This window comes from Bos grunniens, chromosome 5, assembly GCF_055505025.1.
Source record: "Bos grunniens cultivar Pamir isolate PY7600 chromosome 5, Bosgru_T2T1.0, whole genome shotgun sequence".
NCBI lineage: Eukaryota > Metazoa > Chordata > Mammalia > Artiodactyla > Bovidae > Bos > Bos grunniens.
Genome location: NC_141169.1, coordinates 25,657,350 through 25,676,582, shown reverse-complemented (window position 1 = coordinate 25,676,582; position 19,233 = coordinate 25,657,350). Strand labels below are relative to the sequence as shown.

General features: G+C 37.0%; 1 protein-coding gene across 24 annotated transcripts in view; it reads right to left on the bottom strand.

Annotated features, from left to right (window-relative positions):
- Positions 1 to 19,233, bottom strand: part of VEZT (vezatin, adherens junctions transmembrane protein) — a 71,233-nt gene that overhangs the window by 8,109 nt on the left and 43,891 nt on the right. For all 24 annotated transcript variants that reach the window (XM_086399135.1, XM_086399120.1, XM_086399121.1 and 21 more), the window contains 4 exons: positions 17,313 to 17,460; positions 7,010 to 7,341; positions 4,531 to 4,724; positions 1,160 to 1,260 (listed from right to left, as the gene is read on the bottom strand). In XM_086399135.1, the coding sequence (XP_086255261.1) occupies positions 1,160 to 1,260; positions 4,531 to 4,724; positions 7,010 to 7,341; positions 17,313 to 17,460 (775 nt within the window). The remainder of the gene's footprint in view (positions 1 to 1,159; positions 1,261 to 4,530; positions 4,725 to 7,009; positions 7,342 to 17,312; positions 17,461 to 19,233) is intronic.

Sequence of the window (19,233 nt, the reverse complement as noted above, 5' to 3'; positions counted from 1 at the left end):
CCCTCTGAAATATTCTGTCAGCTAGCTAACGGTTTTAAATAAATTTCTTTGTTAAACTAAGTAGGGTTGGTCTCCCTTTGCAATTAAGAATATTGAATAGACAAAATGAGAAAAAAAAGAAGTCTTCTTCTTCAGAAGAAAAGTCTTCTTCAGAATAAGCAATCTGTTGTCAATATCTTAAAAAGTATTTTAAAAGTGAGGTTTAGCATACATCCTGCCGATCCACACTTTTGGGCTTCCCTGGGCTCAGATGGTAAAGAATATACCTGTAACACAAGAGACTCAGGTTCAATCTCTGGGTCGGGAAGACCTCCTGGAGAAGAGAATTCCATGGACAGAAGACCCTGGCAGGCTACAGTCCATGGGGTCGCAAAGAGTCAGACACAAGCAAGCATCTTTCACATAACTTACATAGATACATTCAAATGCACAAATCTTAAGTGTAAAGGATTTTTACAGATGTACACATACTGGGAACCACCACTCTGATCAAGATAAAAACATTTCCAGCATCCCAGAAGGTACCTTTACCAATGTACTAATTTTTAATGCATTTCATCACTTTCGAGTATTTAAGAAATGGACAATTAGATATAAACAGGAAAATCTTCTGGTAGATTCAATGGATTAAAATTCAAGACACTAAGAACTAATGTTCTTAGTTATATGACATGATATAAATTAGTTAGATATGATATAAATTCAATACACTGTGTTGTGATCTTTGAAGATTAGAAATATAAATTCAACAACTGTTCACAATTATTCAACAACTGTTCTGTGCTAAGTCACTTCAGTCGCGTCAGACTCTTTGTGACCCTATGGACTGTAGCCTGCCAGGCTCCTCTGTCCATGGGATTTTCTAGGCAAGAATACTGGAGTGGGTTGCCATTTCCTTCTCAGGGGATCTTCCTGACCTAGGGATTGAACCTGTTGTCTCTTACATCTCCAGAATTTGTAGGCAGGTTCTTTACCACTAGCGCCACCTGAGAAGCCCTCAAAATGGGGTGCCATGCCCTCCTTCAGGGGATCTTCCCAAATTGGGATCGAACCCTGGAAAATTCTAATTCAACAATTATCCATGTCAATTACAGAGAAAGGGAGGTAAGGTTTGTACATTAAACTCTTTAGAGGGAAGAAAAGCCGTTTTCATCCTTACCTGCTCCTCAGGGATTGGATCTTTGTCTGCGATGTGTAGAGGAGGCTGCAGCACAGGTGCCACAGTACAGCGTGGGCTCTCACACGCCATTTCAGGGTGCCCTTAAAAAGGAACACGGAAATGAGCGAGTATCTACTAACGTTAATAAAGAGTACCATCTGTAGATTTATAATTTAAATAAACTCTTGGAGAAGAAAACCTGTTTTCTCTCTTCCTTTTTCACCTTACCATAGTACTTGGCACACAGGAGGTACTCTAAATACTTCAACAATCAACTTTACTCATGGCATAGAAACAGACTCAAGACAGACTATCGTCACTCTTCCCTATGAAAAAGAAACTTCAATTCTGCACTTTACTTATACCATTTTTATTCTCAGGAGAAATTAGGATTGGAAATGAGTTTCATAAGTAAAAGATTGAAAAGATCATCTCAGGTGAGCTTAACTTCGATTAATTATTAAAAGACAGTGTTTGACTTCCAATCTCGGGGTTATTTAGCTTCATATTCAGCTCTCTTTTATCATTATCTGTCTACTTTAAAGAAGTAGGTGTTAAGCCTCTAGATTTTAGCTTTCAGAGTTGGGGGAGACTCTTGGCTAGCATGGGCTGGTATGGTCAGAGCAATCTAGGCCAGCAGGGGAGAACTCTCAGTGGGTATCATCAGCAAAAATGTGACTTAGCCCACAGTGTCAGGTGACTAGTTTCATACAAATGACTGAGTAAGTAAAGTAAATATACTGAAACTGATGACAGTCAAGCTTCTCATTATCACAAAAGGGAAGAACAAACACAGAGGAGGGGGAGGCCAGAATAAACTATGTGCTCCTGAAACTGCACTGGAGGTACTGGTATGAAGGTGTGGTATATAACATATATGGACAGACAGATAGATCTACAAACAGAGACAGATGTGTGTGTGCATGCATATGAGTCGTATGTGTGCTCAGTTGTGTCCAGCTCTTTTGTGACCCGAGGGACTGTAGCCTGTACATGTATATGTGCAGATGTATTCCATAGTTCTGTATACGGATAAGTGGTAAGAGCAGTGATATCCCAGGGCCATGAGCATCCCTAGCACTTCAGATCTTGGTTTCTAAAGGTCATTTTCTATTAAGAAGAATGAGGCTCTTTGGAGACAAGGCAGATGTTAGGGCTGGAGGCAAGGAAAGTATGAGACGAAGTCAACAAGTGCTCAAAGAATGATGGTGATAGGAACCACCCTGAATGGGCTCCCTCTGGTTGAACTATGGACAACCTGAGCAACAATATAAAATAAGAGTAACTAATTACGATCTAGTGAATAAAATAAGAACCCATACTAATATAAATGTGTAAGTAAGTAGAAAGGGGGATGCTTAACCTTAAAACAGTGTCAACTAGTAAGTGCAGGTGGAAACGGAATTAGAAAATTACCATCTGGCAACCACCACAGCAATATCCAGCTGAAGCAAGAACTATCAATGGATGCTAAAAGTAGTGGGTGAAAACATTTTAAGCTAATGTATTCACTTTTCGATACACAATTTTATGAATTTAGATAAATTACAGTCATGTAATCACCATTACCACTGATCATGATACAGAATAGTCTTATCACTTCAAAACATCTACTTAATGCTGCCTCTTTACGCCCTATTCCTCCCTCCATATCCAACTCCTAGTAATCACTGATACGTTTCTTCTTCCTGTTAAACTTTGTCATTTTGTGGCTGTCCTGTAAGTGGAATCACACAGTGTGCAGTGATGTGAGCCGAACTTCTGCTGATTAGCAGAGTGCATCTTCCACCTTACTGACAGAGCAGTAGTAGTTCATTTCTTTTTTATTTCTAAGTAGTAGTCCACTGTATGGATGGATGTAACGATTTACGTATTCGTCAGCTGAAGGACCTTGGGTTGTTTCCTAATTCTGTTGGTATACTGTGGGTTTGCAGAAGAATGTCTGATTTTTAAAAATATGAACAGAAGTACTTAGGGGCAATGGGATTTCATGTCTGTTTCTTAACTAAATGGTTTAGAATAATACCACCAAAAGAATTTATAGACAATACACACACAAATGTGGTAGAGTGTAAAAAACTGGGAAATCTGGAATTAAGGGGTACTTAAAATTATTCTTGTGATATTCCTATAATTTTAAAATACTTAAAATAAAAAGATACAGCTAACTAAAGCACCTATTTCTTAAAAAATTTAAACCAACAATTTTATTTCAAGTTGTGTATCCAAGGCTACGATGGGCATTTTAGTGAGAAAAGTTTCTGAATACTTGTATCTTAGTTCATATCATTACCACCTATGAGCAAATCAAGAAATGGCTTATCACCTGCCCAATGATTTGAGACTGTTTTAACAATCATGTTTAAGTGACTAAGATTCAGTATCTTACAGTATGCTGAGGGAGGCAGGAATGGGATGCATCTTCGAACACCCAGTGGTCTCCTGAGTGTTTCTATTTATAAAAAATACACCCGAAAGCTCTAGTTAAATCATCTAAAAGAGTTTAATATGCATAAATATTTGCACATATTAAAAACTCTTGGCAAATCTAACTTTTGGAGAAAGAATTATTCACTATTTACATCTGAGGAAATGTACTGGTAGTATACCAGTAATTAGCTTGTTTACATTTCCTTTGAAAAATGCTAATACTTTTACTATCTAAGGACTTGCTCAGTTTGCTCAAGACAGTAAACAAAGCATTACAGACCCAGCTACAAACAAAGCGATGACTTACAGGGTGATAAAGCATTACTCACCTTTGGCAATAATACAATTTTTTATTTTATTTTTTAATTGAAGGATAATTGCTTTACAGAATTTTGTTGTTTTCTGTCAAACATCAATATGATCAGCATGGTGTACATATGTCCCCTCCCTCTTAACATCATAATAAAGGTCCAAGGGATAAACATATTATTGACTTATAGCACAAGTTTAAAGATTAATATGCCAAACACTTACAATTAAATTAGTGAAGTTAATGAAGTATTTTATCTTAAAAGTAAATTCAATTTCTGGTCTCTGACTATCAAAACTCATTATTACCCTAACTGGAAAAGAGTTTCTGGAATTTCTAATAATGGAATAATACTATTAAAATCTATTTTTTAATTAAAATTTTAAAAAAGGAAGTATATGATTCAGGGAAACTTCAAATGATATTCATTTTTTATTTACAAAAATAAGAGCCCATATTTTATATTCAGTGTCAATTTGCACATATAAGTTCATTTTTTTTTTTTTTTTAGACAACTAAGAGATTTTATCAAATCAGTTTTATCATGCAGACAAGAAGTAAACCTCATAAAGTCCTACTGGGGAATAAGTATGTCTGGTAAGTGTATGTAAAAGTACTCTCTCACAGGTACCTTTTTTATCTGTATTTCTTCGTAGCAATTTGTCCACTTGAGAAATGGCCTCTTCCCAGCAATTGTTGCTTGCTTGAACATGGGGCTGAATTAACTTTAATTTCTGTTCTAGGATTTGATAAGCTTCTGACACTAGTTCTTGTGTTTCTTTAGTACAGACAAGCTTTTCAAGTTCATCCTCAAGAATTATTACCCTGAGTAATAAAGAAAAACAAAAACAGATTTCTAAACTATGAAACGAAATGTATAATTCACAAAGTTTATTTTAAAAAAAAGTTTGTAAGATGAAAAAAAGTTCTGAATGTGGAAGGTGGTGATGGTTGCACAACAATACATACGCAGTTAATGCCATTTACCTGTAGCTTAAGTGCTAAATTTTACATTGTATGCATTTACCAGTTTTAAAAAAAGTTTATAAAGAGTATTATATATTTCTTCAACCAATATTTCTTGCATATATACCAGGCATTTTTACAAACTAAAAAGATAAGTTAAACCTACTTCCTACTTATAAGAAACTTAAACCACACCAGAGAAGTCATACATATATAATATAAAAAAAATTAAAACTAACATTTTATTTCCAATTTAAAGATAAGAAATTAGTTCTAGAGAGTTGAAGAAACTTGCCCAGGTCATACAGCTGGTAAATTGTAAAGCTGGGTTATATCCAGGCACAAAATGACAGAGAGAAAGAAGGGATTAAAAGAATTCAGAAGAGGAGCAAGTTACTATGCTAAGGAAGAGGTACTTCTGAGGTAGCACTGAAAGATGGATAAAACCTGAGCATGTACAGAAAATGAAGGTCATTCTAGATGGTAGTGGGAAATAGCATTTATACAGTTTGGCTGGACTGAGGTAAAGGAGTGAGAAATAAAGAGAGAGCAGACAGCAGTCAGTTTATGCCAAGCCCTTTCTGCAGAGTGTTTTATACAGACTTCAGTCTAAGCTGCTACACTCACTCCATATCCAGGGAAATTTTTCAGATAAGTAAGAAACCAAATATAAGGCTCAGAAACATTCCTCTGGCAGCAGGCACTCTACAGACCAGGAGAACACTTACAGAGTTAATGTTCTCCTGCAGGCAAGTGAGAGTGGGAACGGCAAGTGGGACAAGCAAGTGGGAGGAATGAAACACAGAATGATTTTTTTAACACTTTTCAAAGCTGTGTGTGGCAGTGCTAAAGAGCAAATCAGATATGATGCTCTGTGACTGGACTGCTCTCTAGTGAAGTATTTTGAAGGGTGATTACAGTAGCATACATAAAATCTTTCATTTTTTAACAGGAAACATACCTCCCATGTATTTTCCATAATCCCTGGCCAAGGTACACAGCCCTTCCTTGTCATTTTCATGTCCATCTAGTGTAGTACTCTTTCTTCCCAAACCATCTTCCTCATGCTAATGCATTTTATTAAACCCTGTACATTTCTGATTCCACTGCCAAACATTAATTCTTGATAGACCCTGGTTTGCCTAACACAACCTTTCCATCCACTGAAATCTTGTTTTCCTCTCATGATGATCCACCTTTTGCCACCCACTCAAATGGACAGCCTTATCTCCCACATTCCCAGTGGGAAATAGCTTTCTTAGAACAGCAGCAACAGACCAATGGAACATCACCGCCTCATAGTGTCTTAATTGTTCCCTATGGCTCAACCTTTACATGAGTATTATATACCTATCTCAGACCTTGAACTGATGGTTAAAAACTTATCTTTTATAAAAAGTCTTTCTGACCTTAATTTCCTATCTGTGTACATCACATCCTTCTTCACTCTGGTAAATGAGCCTTTTGATTTTACTGAGATTTCAAGTCCTTCTGATGCATTTTCTTATCTTTGAAAATCAACTGCTGCCCTCCCCCTTCCACATCTTGCTTGGTATTCAGCGTCAAATACATCACCTACAATCTTCTCAACTCATTAAATCCCTCTGACCTTCCCCTGATTACAACACAACATGAACCAACTCATTCATTTGATGCAGTCCTATACTATGAGTATCTGTTATAGAAAAATTTCACTGAAATGACTGGACACTGCATTTTACTAAGGTGGAATACTAACAATACCATGTGAAGTAGAAGATCAACAAATATAAACCATGGATCCTACATTTTACTATCCAATTGGGGCCAAAAAACTTGTTCTATGCTATAGAAAAATGTCCAAACCTCTTATTCAGAAAAATAGCAATATAATACTCTTCAACTACATATAATACTTCTCGGCTTTTGTCCTATCTTTCTAGGTTTTCTGTTGAAATAAAAAAAGTAAAAACTATAAATGAATTCCCCCAACTACAGTACTAACAAACCAGTTTGTTACATTTGTAGGTTGAAACCACCCTTTAGGCTGCATGTCTCGACTTTGTTGCTTCTTTTCAGCTAGGACACAAGCCAACAACCACAATGGCAGGAGAATGAAGCCTGCTAATCACGGGGATGTTTCCTTACGTGGCTTCTAAACTTACTCATTCAGTAATGCTTTCAGATGCAGCTGCAAGCTGCGTACTGCTGTGTGAACATTACTCAGTTCTCTTGACTTCTGCTGAGTTCTGGAGAAACGCTGGGGTACCGACTGGTGCTGAGTTTCAAAGTACCGGTAGAACTCATAGCTGCGCTTAAGCTCTTCCAAACAGGCAGAATGAACATGAGGTAGACCTTGAGTCACATCAGATAAGATACGATGAGGCAAAAGTGCTGGAGTAAGTAAGGGCCCAGGAGGTGAATTTGTTGTAGAAAGTAACAGGGCTAGCCGCCTAAAGAACTCTGAACTCTGTGCCACCCAGAGCTGAAACAGAACCTAAAAAGAAAAAAAGAACAAGATCAATAAAAAATACTAGCCAATATTCAAAACAAACTACAAATTTATTTATCTTAATTTCTGGATTAAACTTTTCACTTTATCCTAAGTAATGAATATAGCTGAGCTTGAACTAACTCTAAGAGTAGTGAAGAATGCATGCCTGCATGCTAAGTTGCTTTAGTCATGTCCAACTCCTTGTGATTCTATGGACCATAGCTCACCAGGCTTCTCTGTCCAAGGGATTCTCCAGGCAAGAATACTGGAGTGGTTTGCCATGCCCTTCTTCAAGGGATCTTCCAGACCAAGGGATCAAACCCACAACTCCTTCAGCTCCTGCACTAGAAGCGATTTTTTACCACTAGCGAGACCTGGGAAGCCCATGTTACATCAAATGTAGTTATAGCACATACAAACTTCTGATCCTATAGCAGCTTATACCAGTTTAGCAGACAGTGACTGCAGCCATGAAATTAAAAGACGCTTACTCCTTGGAAGGAAAGTTATGACCAACCTAGACAGAATATTGAAAAGCAGAGACATTACTTTGTCAACAAAGGTCCGTCTAGTCAAAGCTATTGTTTTTCCAGTGGTCATGTATGGATGTGAGAGTTGGACTGTGAAGAAAGCTGAGCACCGAAGAATTGACGCTTTTGAACTGTGGTATTGGAGAAGACTCTTGAGAGTCCCTCGGACTGCAAGGAGATCCAACCAGTCCATCCTAAAGGGAATCAGTCCTGAATATTCATCGGAAGGACTGATGTTGAAGCTGAAACTCCAATACTTTGGCAACCTGATGCAAAGAGCTAATTCATTTGAAAAGACCCTGATATTGGGAAAGATTGAGGGCAGGAGGAGAAGGGGACGACAGAGGATGAGATGGTTGGATGGCATCACCGACTCAATGGACATAGATTTGGGTAAACTCTGGGAGTTGATGATGGACAGGGAGGCCTGGCATGCTGCGGTTCATGGGGTCGCAAAGAGTCACACACGACTGAGTGACTGAACGGACTGACTGACTGTCCTAAAAGAGAAATGCTGATGGAATAAGACACACCTAATTAGAAATGAATGTTCTTTGATGAATTATTTTTTTTAAACTGTATACAAAGGAGAAATGGAGAGAGCAGGAATGATGGGTCTGTGTAAGTCCAAAGAAATAAGTCACCGATGGATCCAGAGTTTGGGGTTCAAAATTATACCAATATTTTGGCCTAGGAAATAGCTAAGAAATAACATAAAAATCAGTTCCAGAGTGATCATACTCAGGAATGTCTGGCATGAGAAACTACAACAACCATTCTTAAAAGACACAGCTTGATCCCGGCAGCAAAGGATTCCTAGAAATCGTCCTGTTCAAGAGGACAATATCAAACACACAAATACAATCTAGTACGAAAAGGAGTTAGCAGATAACAGAGAGGATTCAACCACTTTGGATAATTTAGATTCTAGTTTTTTATAAATATGAAAATGGACATTATTTAAACTGGTATATTAAATGAATTTTAAAATTATGTAAATAATGCATTAAGATAATTTAATGTAAACCTATTTTACTATTAACATTGTTTTTAAATAAGCAAGGCCAAAATTTCAAATCACTAAAGATACACCAAGAATTCTTAAATATAAATACAAGCTATTGCAGAAATCTTACTTAACCATTAAATTTCTTCACTAAAATAATTTTCCTGGGTATTCTCTGGTGGTCCTGTGGCTGTCTTTGTGCTTTTACTGCTGTGGCCCAGGCTCAATCCCTGGTTGGGAAACTAAGATTCCACAAGTTGTGCAGTGTGGCCCCCCCCAAATTTTTCTTTATCCCTTTATTTGTTCATTCAACAAGTGTTTTTTGAGCATCAATGATGTGCCAAGCAGTATTATAGGTGCTAATAATACAGCAGAGAACAAAGGTGAAAAATATCCCTGCCCTGATGGAGCTTATGTTCAAGTAGTTGGGCAATAGATATTAACAAGTAAAAGATAAGTTTCTTGGCTGACAGTGTATGGGGAGAATATAGCAGAGAAGGGGAACAGCAAATGTGTGATTGTGTGTGTATATGTGAGAGGAAGAGGAAGGAGAGAATAGCAGAGGAATACAATAAGCAAGAGGGAGAGTGTGTAATTGGATTTTTAAGAGAAACAGGGAGCTACTGAAGGTTTCTAAGCATTAGAGTAATATAATTCGAGTTAAGCTTTAACAAGATCATTCTGGCTGCTGTGTTGATAGATAATAGGGAGGTGAGCAGAAGACAGGTTACTGCAGTAATGCAGGTGGGTGTTAACAAGGTACCTTGAACATAATGGTGAGTGGTAAGAGGTAGTTCAGTTCAGTTGCACAGTTGTGTCCGACTCTTTGGAACCCCATGGACTGAAGGCTTCCTTGTCCATCACCAACTCCTGGAGATTACTCAAACTCATGTCCAAGAGTTGATGATGCCATCCAACCATCTCATCCTCTGTCATCTCCTTCCCCTCCCGCCTTCAATCTTTCCCAGCATCAGGGTCTTTTCGAATGAGTGAGTTCTTCACATCAAGTGGTCAAAGTATTGGAGTTTCAGCTTCAGCATCAGTCCTTCCAATGAGTATTCAGGACTGATTTCCTTTAGGATGGACTGGTTGGGTCTCCTTGCTGTCCAAGGGACTCTTAATAGTCTTTTCCAATGCCACAGTCCAAAAGCATCAACTGTTCAGTGCTCAGCTTTCTTTATAGTACAACTCTCACATCCATACATGACTACTGGAAAAACCTGAGCTTTGACTAGACAGACCTTTGTTGATAAAGTAATGTCTCTGCTTTTTAACATGCTGCCTAGGTTGGTCATAACTTTTCTTCCAAGGAGCAAGCGTCTTTTAATTTCATGGCTGAAGCCACCATCTGCAGTGACTTTGGAGCCCTCCCAAAAACAAAGCCTGTCACTGTTTCCACTGTTTCCCCATCTATTTGCCATGAAGTGATGGGACGAGATGCCATGATCTTCGTTTTCTGAATGCGGAGTTTTAAGCCAACTTTTTCACTCTCCTCTTACAGGCTCTTTAGTTTTTCTTTGCTTTCTGCCACAAGGGTGGTGTCATCTGCATATCTGTGGTTATTGATATTTCTCCTGGCAATCTTGATTCCAGCTTGTGCTTCCTCCAGCCCAGTGTTTCTCATGATGTACTCTGCATATAAGTTAAATATGCAGGGCAGTAATATACACCCTTGATGTACCCCTTTCCTGATTTGGAACCAATCTGTTGTTCCATGTTCAGTTCTAACTGTTGCTTCCTGACCTGCATACAGATTTCTCAAGAGGCAGATCAGATGGTCTGGTATTCCCATCTCTTTAAGAATTTTCCAGTTTATTGTGATCCACACAGTCAAAGGCTTTGGCATAGTCAATAAAGCAGAAGTAGATGTTTTTCTGGAACTCTCTTGCTTTTTTGATGATCCACTGGATGTTGGCAATTTGATCTCTGGTTCCTCTGCCTTTTCTAAAACCAGCTTGACATTCTGGAAGTTCACAGTTCAACTTCACGGTTAACGTACTGTTGAAGTCTGGCCTGGAGAATTTTGAGCATTACTTTACTAGCATGTGAGATGAGTGCAATTGTGCAATAGTTTGAGCATTCTTTGGCATTGCCTTTCTTTGGGACTGGAATGAAAACTGACCTTTTCCAGTCCTGTGGCCATTGCTGAGTTCTCCAATTTTCTGGTATATTGACTGTAGCATTTTTACAGCATCATCTTTTAGGATTTGAAATAGCTCAACTGGAATTCCATCACCTCCACTAGCTTTGTTTGTAGTGATGCTTCACTTGACTTCTCATTCTAGGATGTCTGGCTCTAGGTGAGTGATCATACCAGCATGATTATTTGGGTTATGAAGATCTTTTCTGTGTAGTTCTTCTGTGTATTCTTGCCACTTCTTCTTAATATCTTCTGTTTCTGTGAGGTCCATACCATTTCTGTCTTTTATTGAGCCCATCTTTGCATGAACTGTTCCCTTGGTATCTCTAATTTTCTTGAAGAGATCTCTAGTCTTTCCCATTCTATTGTTTTCCTCTATTTCCTTGCATTGATCACTGAGGAAGGCTTTCTTATCTCTCCTTGCTATTCTTTGGAACTCTGAATTCAAATGGATATATCTTTCCTTTTCTCCTTTGCCTTTCACTTCTCTTTTTTTCACAGCTATTTGTAAGGGCTTCTCCTGTTTGAGGAGGCCTTACAAATAGGCCTTACAAATTTGCCGTTTTGCATTTCTGGAGTATGGTCTTGATCCCTACCTCCTGTACAGTGTCACAAACCTCCGTCCACAGTTCTTCAGGCACTCTATCAGATGTAATCCCTTGAATCTACTTGTCATTTCCACTGTATAATCGTGAGGGCTTGATTTAGGTCATACCTGAATGGAGTGGTTTTCCCAACTTTCTTCAATTTAAGCCTGAATTTGGCAATAAGAAGTTCATGATCTGAGCCACAGTCAGCTTCTGGTCTTGTTTTTGTGGAAGCTATAGAGCTTCTCCATCATTGGTTGCAAAGAATATAATCAATCTGATTTCAGTACTGACCATCTGGTGATGTCCATGTGTAGAGTCTTCTCTTGTTTTGTTGGAAGAGGGTATTTGCTGTGACCAGTGCGTTCTCTTGGCAAAACTTTATTAGCCTTTGCCCTACTTTATTCTTACTCCAAGGCCAAATATGCCTGTTACTCCAGGTATTTATTGACTTCCTACTTTTGCCTTCCAGTCCCCTATAATGAAAAGGACATCTTTTTTGGGTTTTAGTTCTAGAAGATTTTGTAGGTCTTCATAGAACCGTTCTACTTCAGTAAGAGGTAAGCAGAGGGCACACCCTGGATACATACAGAATGGACAGAATCTCTTGACAGATGGTTTATGAGTAAAAGTGTTAACAAGGATGATTCTAGAGTTTCAGATTCTAGTTGTTTCACACAACTAAAAAATCAAGTTGGCATAGCTTATTGCTCTAAAAAAAAAAAAAAAAAGACTATTATCTAATCATCGCTATGTTATCCAATGAAACCGAAACTCAGAAATCCACATTTTTTTCTTGTTTGTTCTTTGAGTAAGGGAAGCCCCTCTGGATGAGGGGATAACCATAGTTTACGGGCAATTAGGAAATGCTGTTTTAAAGCATTTTCAGGGAGTCCCCTGTGGTCAATCGGTTAGGAGTTGGCATTTTCACTGCTGTGGCCCTGGTTCAGTCCCTGGTCAGTGAACTAAGATCTTGCAAACCAGGCAGCAAGACCAAAAAAAAAAGCATTTTCAAAACTAGATCTGCTTTTTAAAGCAGGAAAGATACTCTTTATAATAATTTTACAAAAAACTAATTAAAATTTTGAACTAAGGAAAAAAGAGGGGTAAGGACTCTGTACTAGATATTTCACATGTCTCTCCTTAGGATACAGTTAGGAAGTTTCTTTCCTTTCCAAAGATGCAGCATTTGCTATTGCTAAGCTCTCCTGAACACCAGACTATCTTACTTGCCTCTTGAGAAATCTATATGCAGATCAAAAATCAACAGAATCAGACATGAAACAATGGCCTGGTTCCAAATTGGGAAAGGAGTACATCAAGGCTTGTATACTGTCACCCTGCTTATTTAACTTTTATGCAGAGTACATCATGGGAAATGCCAGACTGGATGAAGCACAAGCTTGAATCAAGATTGCTGGGAGAAAGATCAATAATCTCAGATATGCAGATGACACCACATTTATGGCAGAAAGTGAAGAGGAACTCAAGAGCCTTTTGATGAAAATGAAAGACGAGAGTGAAAAAGTTGGCTTAAAACTCAACATTCAAAAACTAAGATCATGGCATCTGGTCCAATCACTTCATGGCAAACAGATGGGAAAACAATGGAAATAAGTTTATTTTTTTGGGACAAACTTTATTTTCGTGGGCTCCAAAATCACTGTAGATGGTGACTGCAGCCTTGAAATTAAGACACTTGCTTTTATGGAAGCAAGCGCCTTGGAAGAAAAGCTGTGAGAAACCTAGACACCCTATTAAAAAGCAGAGACATTACTTTGCTGATAAAGGTCCACATAGTCAAAGCTATGGTTTTTCCAGTAGTCATGCATGGAGAGTTGGACCATAAAGAAGACTGAGTGCCGAAGATTTGATGCTTTTGAACTGTGGAGAAAACTCTTGAGATTCCCTTGGACTGCAATGAGATCAAACCAGTCAATAACCAAGGAAATTAGTCCTGAATATTCATTGGAAGGACTGATGCTAAAGCTAAAGCTCCAATATTTTGGCCACCTGATGTGAAGAACTGACTCATTAGAAAAGACCCTGATGCTGGGAAAGATTTAAGGCGAGAGAAGAAGGGGACAAAAGAGGATGAAATGGTTGGATGGCATCACCAACTGGATGGATATGAATTTGAGCAAACTCCAGGAGTTGGTAATTGACAGGGAAGCCTGGCATGCTACAGTCCATGGGGTCGCAGAGAATTGGACACAATTAAGTGACTGAACTGAAACTCTCCTGAGAGAAGATATGCAATTGAAAAAACAAAACAAAACATTTTCTTTAAAAGACATAATGAAGATTACAAAGGAAAACAAAAGGACCTAATTTGTAAACCATCTTTCACTACATTTTTTTTTTTAAAGCTTTAATTAGTGTTGCTCTTTTGAGAAATAATTTTCTTTTAGAATTTAGCTTATAAAATTCACTTTGAAATTCTTTATCTGGATATAATGACAACTGAACAAGGTGGCCCTACACAGATTTTGAACATTACAGGAATTTTTAGCAGTTTATAAAGTAAATCTCAAGACAGGCCACTTTTGGAGTCTGATGTTCCTGGTAACGATGGAACACAATTACCAAGTTTAGTTATATATTAGTTATATGTCAAAATAAAACAGAATTAAAACACTAAAGTTTCATTTATAAAATAATATGGGTGTGCAAAGAGGATCCAGCTACATCCTTCATCATAGTATGTGGAGGAGATAAGTGAACGCGTCCCACATTTTAGAATAGGTCATGTCAGATGGAATTAAAAAAATCAGCTAACATTTATTAATCACTTACTCAGTCCCAGGCACTGGACTGGTGAATATTTAATCCTTTAGTGATAAGCATTATCTCATTTTTATGAACACAGAAACGACGACTTGTTCAAGACCATATCAATAGTCAGGTGGCAAGAGTGAAACCTAGCAGTCTGACTCTAAGAGACTCACTTTTTCTCTTTGCTGCCTGTATTTGGACAAAATATAATCCAGGATTTAACAAGCTTTTCAAAAAGCACAGAAAAATAGGGAAATAACTAAGACATCTTGATGAGTAAAGAAAAAATTATTTAAAACAGAAAGAAATATGACCATAATTCTCTCTCCAAATCCTTCTTAAAGAGTAACAGCTATTACCATTTTGGGTTAACCAAGCTTTGTTGTAGGTATTTTCTATGTTTTCTCATTTAATCTAAAACCATGTAGGGCAGGTATGGTAATCTCTTTTTATAGCTTAGTGAATTCGAGGAATAACTCATTCAGGTCAAACAACTAGTCAGTGTCAGGGCTCAAATGTAAACCCACACCTGCTTAATTCCAAAGTCCCTGCTTTTTCATCATTAAGAATCTCCCAAACTGTCTTTTGAAAATGACTATTTCCATTCACAGAATAAAGCATGGTCATGGTATTGAATTTAGAAGTAAACGGAATTACCTATAGTGCAACCACCCTAAGAACAGCTAATTGTATATTAGTATTTTCTCATGGTCTTTTTTAAAAACAGAGTTGTGGTCATACTAAATATATATTTACTTATTCTGATTGTTGCACTGGTTTCTCCAAATTTTTACAAAATCTTTATAAGCAAGTTGTAGCTATTATTCAATGGTCCCTATTGGATTTAACATAATTCATGCAACTATTCCTCTACTGCTGCACATTTAGGCAGTGTTCCATTTTTAACTATTATGCTGCTGCTGCTGCTGCTAAGTCACTTCAGTCGTGTCTGACTCTGTGCGACCCCATAGACAGCAGCCCACCAGACTCCGCTGTTTCTGGGATTCTCCAGGCAAGAACACTGGAGTGGGTTGCCATTTCCTTCTCCAATGCAGGAAAGTGAAAGTGAAGTTGCTCAGTCGTGTCCGACTCTTAGCGACCTCATGGACTCCAGCCTACCAGGCTCCTCCGTCCATGGGATTTTCCAGGCAAGAATACTGGAGTGGGGTGCCATTGCCTTCTCCGTTTTAACTATTATGAACAGAGCTAATAAGCAACTTGGTACATAAAGCTTTAAGATACTTGAAATAATTTCCTTAAGAAAGATTTGCATAAGTGGAATTACTGATTCTATCATTTTTAAGGCACTGTAAATGTCAAAGTGCATTCTGAAACAAATTTTAAGGAACTAAGGTAAACCAAAAAGAAAATTATTGTAGTGGCCTTGATAAGAATGATGGCAGCTATGACTAGAATGGTGGGAAATGACATGAAAAAAAGGGAAAGACTTTAAAATGTAGTTTAAAGGTGGCACAAAAATCTACTGATAGCTTATATGTGAGGGGTAAAAAGAGGGATAAGGATGACAGTAAACAGGTATCTAGCTTAATAAGTTATATGGTGACATTTATTAAGATGGGTTAGAATGACATTAAAAATTAGTTAAGGTGAATTTCAAGTAACTGGAAAGAAAAACAGGAGAACTAGAACTTTTATGAGGATCTGAAAATTTCAAAGATGTGAAAGTTCATACAGTCTCAAAACAAAATGGATGTTGAAAAATATGCTGTTAATTACACTTGTACTGATTTCCACAGTATCAAGTGAAGTTTAAAGACTAGGAATAAAGAAATATCGAAGTGGAGCTTACTAAATACTGAAAATGAACTTTGAGACATTTGGATTGACTTTCAAAAAATATTTCTGGAATCTTAAAATACATACAGTTTTGTAACATTCTTTAACTTATGTTTTTTCATGTTTTTTTTTCCTACTACTAACTCCAAAACAGTTCAGTAAATGAATGCACCATAAATCATTACCAATCTCATATCACTGAGCTTTTCCTTTCTTTCCAATATCTGCTGCTGTAATAATATTATGAACATACTTTGAATATATCTTCTATTACTTTCTGAGATGAATCTATAAGCTAAAGTCGATGCAGTAAAGGGTACATTTGTAAAGACTGGTATTCACTGCTAAAGTGATGCAGTTGACATTTTTACTACTGGTGTGAGTTCTCTCAAAGTCTTCATTGACGATGACTATTATCAACTTTCAGAATCCTTGGCAAAATATTTACTTATTTTTCTTTGTTACTTTCATTAGTAATAAGATTGAAATTTTTTATCATATTTATTGGCCATTTCTATTTCTTCTTTTATGAACTGGCAACTCATGCACCTGATCTATCTTCAATAGATTTTACATATCTTATTTTTCTTTATATAGAAAGAATTCAAGCCCATTGCTTATAAATCATTGCATTTCCCCTCCCCCCTCCGAGCTTATTCACATTTAAAGGATACAGCATTTAAAGTTTAGAAGTTTATGTAGTCAGATATATCCTTTTAAGAGACTTTTAACATATGAAAAAATTCTTGTTCTAAACAAGGATTTGGAAGATTTTCCAAGGGGTAGATCTTGTAAGTTCTTTACCCATGTTTGTTGAAACAAATGGCTAGTAAATAAAATCACACGTTGGGTTCCTTTTAAACTCATTTATCTTCAAATTCTAATTTAATTCAAGAAATACATATATTAAGAATTTTAAGTATTTTAACATCAGACTATAAGGATTTCCTCATCCAATCTTTATGATACTCTCCATTTTTAAAGGCAGCTTCAAAAACACCAGTAAGGCTATTATGGTAATGGTATCCAGCAAACAACAGAAGTCGGGGGACAGGTGTACCACGTACATTCAGAAAGCACGAACACAACCCAAATGCATCTATCTTTTCTTTAGCCCTTCACGTCCATGAATGGATTACCTTCAATGCAGGCAGGCTGAAGCCATCTGTAAGGTTATGTGCTTCCTCTTCTGAAATCTGCTCTTCACTAAGTCCAAGGCCCAGCTCCTTAAAAGGCACCACACAGATGTAGTTGGTTACATTGTCACTCTCGGAGTTCAGGGGGTAGGTTAAATTAGGTTAAGGCAATCAACAAAGCCTTTTCATTAAAGTACAAAGGGTACAGTTTTTCAGTGGCTAAATCGTGTCCGACTCTTTGCAACCCCATGAACTGCAGGATGCCAGGCTTCCCTGTTCTTCACTATCTCCCCGAGTTAGCTCAAACTCATGTTCATTGATTCAGTGATGCTATCCAACCATCTCATCCTCTGTCGCCCCCTCTTCCTCTTGCCCTCAATTTTTCCCACCATCAGGGTCTTTTCTAATTAGTCGGCTATTAGATTTTAAGATTAGTTTCTTTTTAAAAAGTGATGTAATTCTCCTCAAAGTTCAGGAAAAAGATAAGTAAAGGTATCTGACCTTGGAGATTTACATCAGTTTAAAAAGAAATTAATCTTAAAATCTAATAGATTAATATACCTCAAATCTTATAGGAAATGTGAGAATAAAATATCTTTATAACTAGATAGTTAAAAGTTCAACTCTTCACAAGTGCAAAAGTACTAATTTAGTTATTTTTGATATGTGCCTTTTGAAACTGTATCATGTACTTGACTGCATGGCTCAGGCCCTTACCACTCTATAGTAAATACTTCTCTTTATCTCCCCGTTTGCATACTGCAGGACATCATTACCTGACAACGATGACCTGAAAACATTCAACTACTGATATAACACTAAGCCTGCTACATCCAGGTTGTCTGACACAGGCTGCTGCTCCTTCTGTCTCCCTCTTCCTCATGGCAGCTGCCAACTTTACTATGTGATTTCCTCCTCTTCAATTGTTTTTTGTAAAGAATTATATCCATATAATTCTTTATATTAATATTTGAACTATTCATGCATTTATAGCATATTCCTATTTGGTCATATTATAATAATCTTTTGATACAGTACTAAGCCAAATTTATAAATATTCTATTTAAATATTTTATATCTCCATTGGCAAGACTGGTCTGTAGTTTTTATTCTGTGTATTACATCATGTTTTAGAGGTGAGATTATACTATCTGCATAAATAAAATGATGTAGAGTAGCTTTCTATCTAACCTTTTCTATGGTCTAAAATAGGTTTTTGTTAAATTATAAAACCATCTGGACTAGGGACTTAAACATTTTTTTCATTCACTTAGTTTTTGAATAAGTAAGGTATTTATGGGATTAACATTTTACAAGGTAGTGTAAAAACTGCTTGCTACCTTTATCTCTTAGCCACCTAGTTCCTCTACCCAAAAGCAAAGGCAATCACTGCTACCAGTATCTGTGTATACTTTAAGATATTTTATTATTGTGGACATACATATAAGGAAATCTAAACATAAATATGTATGTGGGTATACATATGAATATATACACACACTTCTTTATCCCCTCATACACACATATTACACTCCCTTCTATGCACAAATGGAAGGGTAGCATAAACACCACTGTGTGCACTTTGTTTATTTAACAACATTCCACAATAGTATACCAAGAACTATTTTTTATAGCTGTGTATTTTCCCACTGTTTATATATATAACCAAGTGTGTTCTTTTTTAATGGAGTTCTTTTTATGAATTGTCTAATCTCCAGTTTTTCAATTCTTCCTAGGTCAGTTTTTGAGTTTGTATTTTGATATGAAATGATCCATTTCCCCTACGGTTTCAAAGCTGTGGCCAGAAAGTTACATGTGTGCTCAGTCGCTATTCCCTTATATAATAATTTCAGCTTCTTGCTCTATTCTCATTACTAATCGTATATTTTTATTCTTTTTATTTTGAACAGGGATGCTAGAGTTC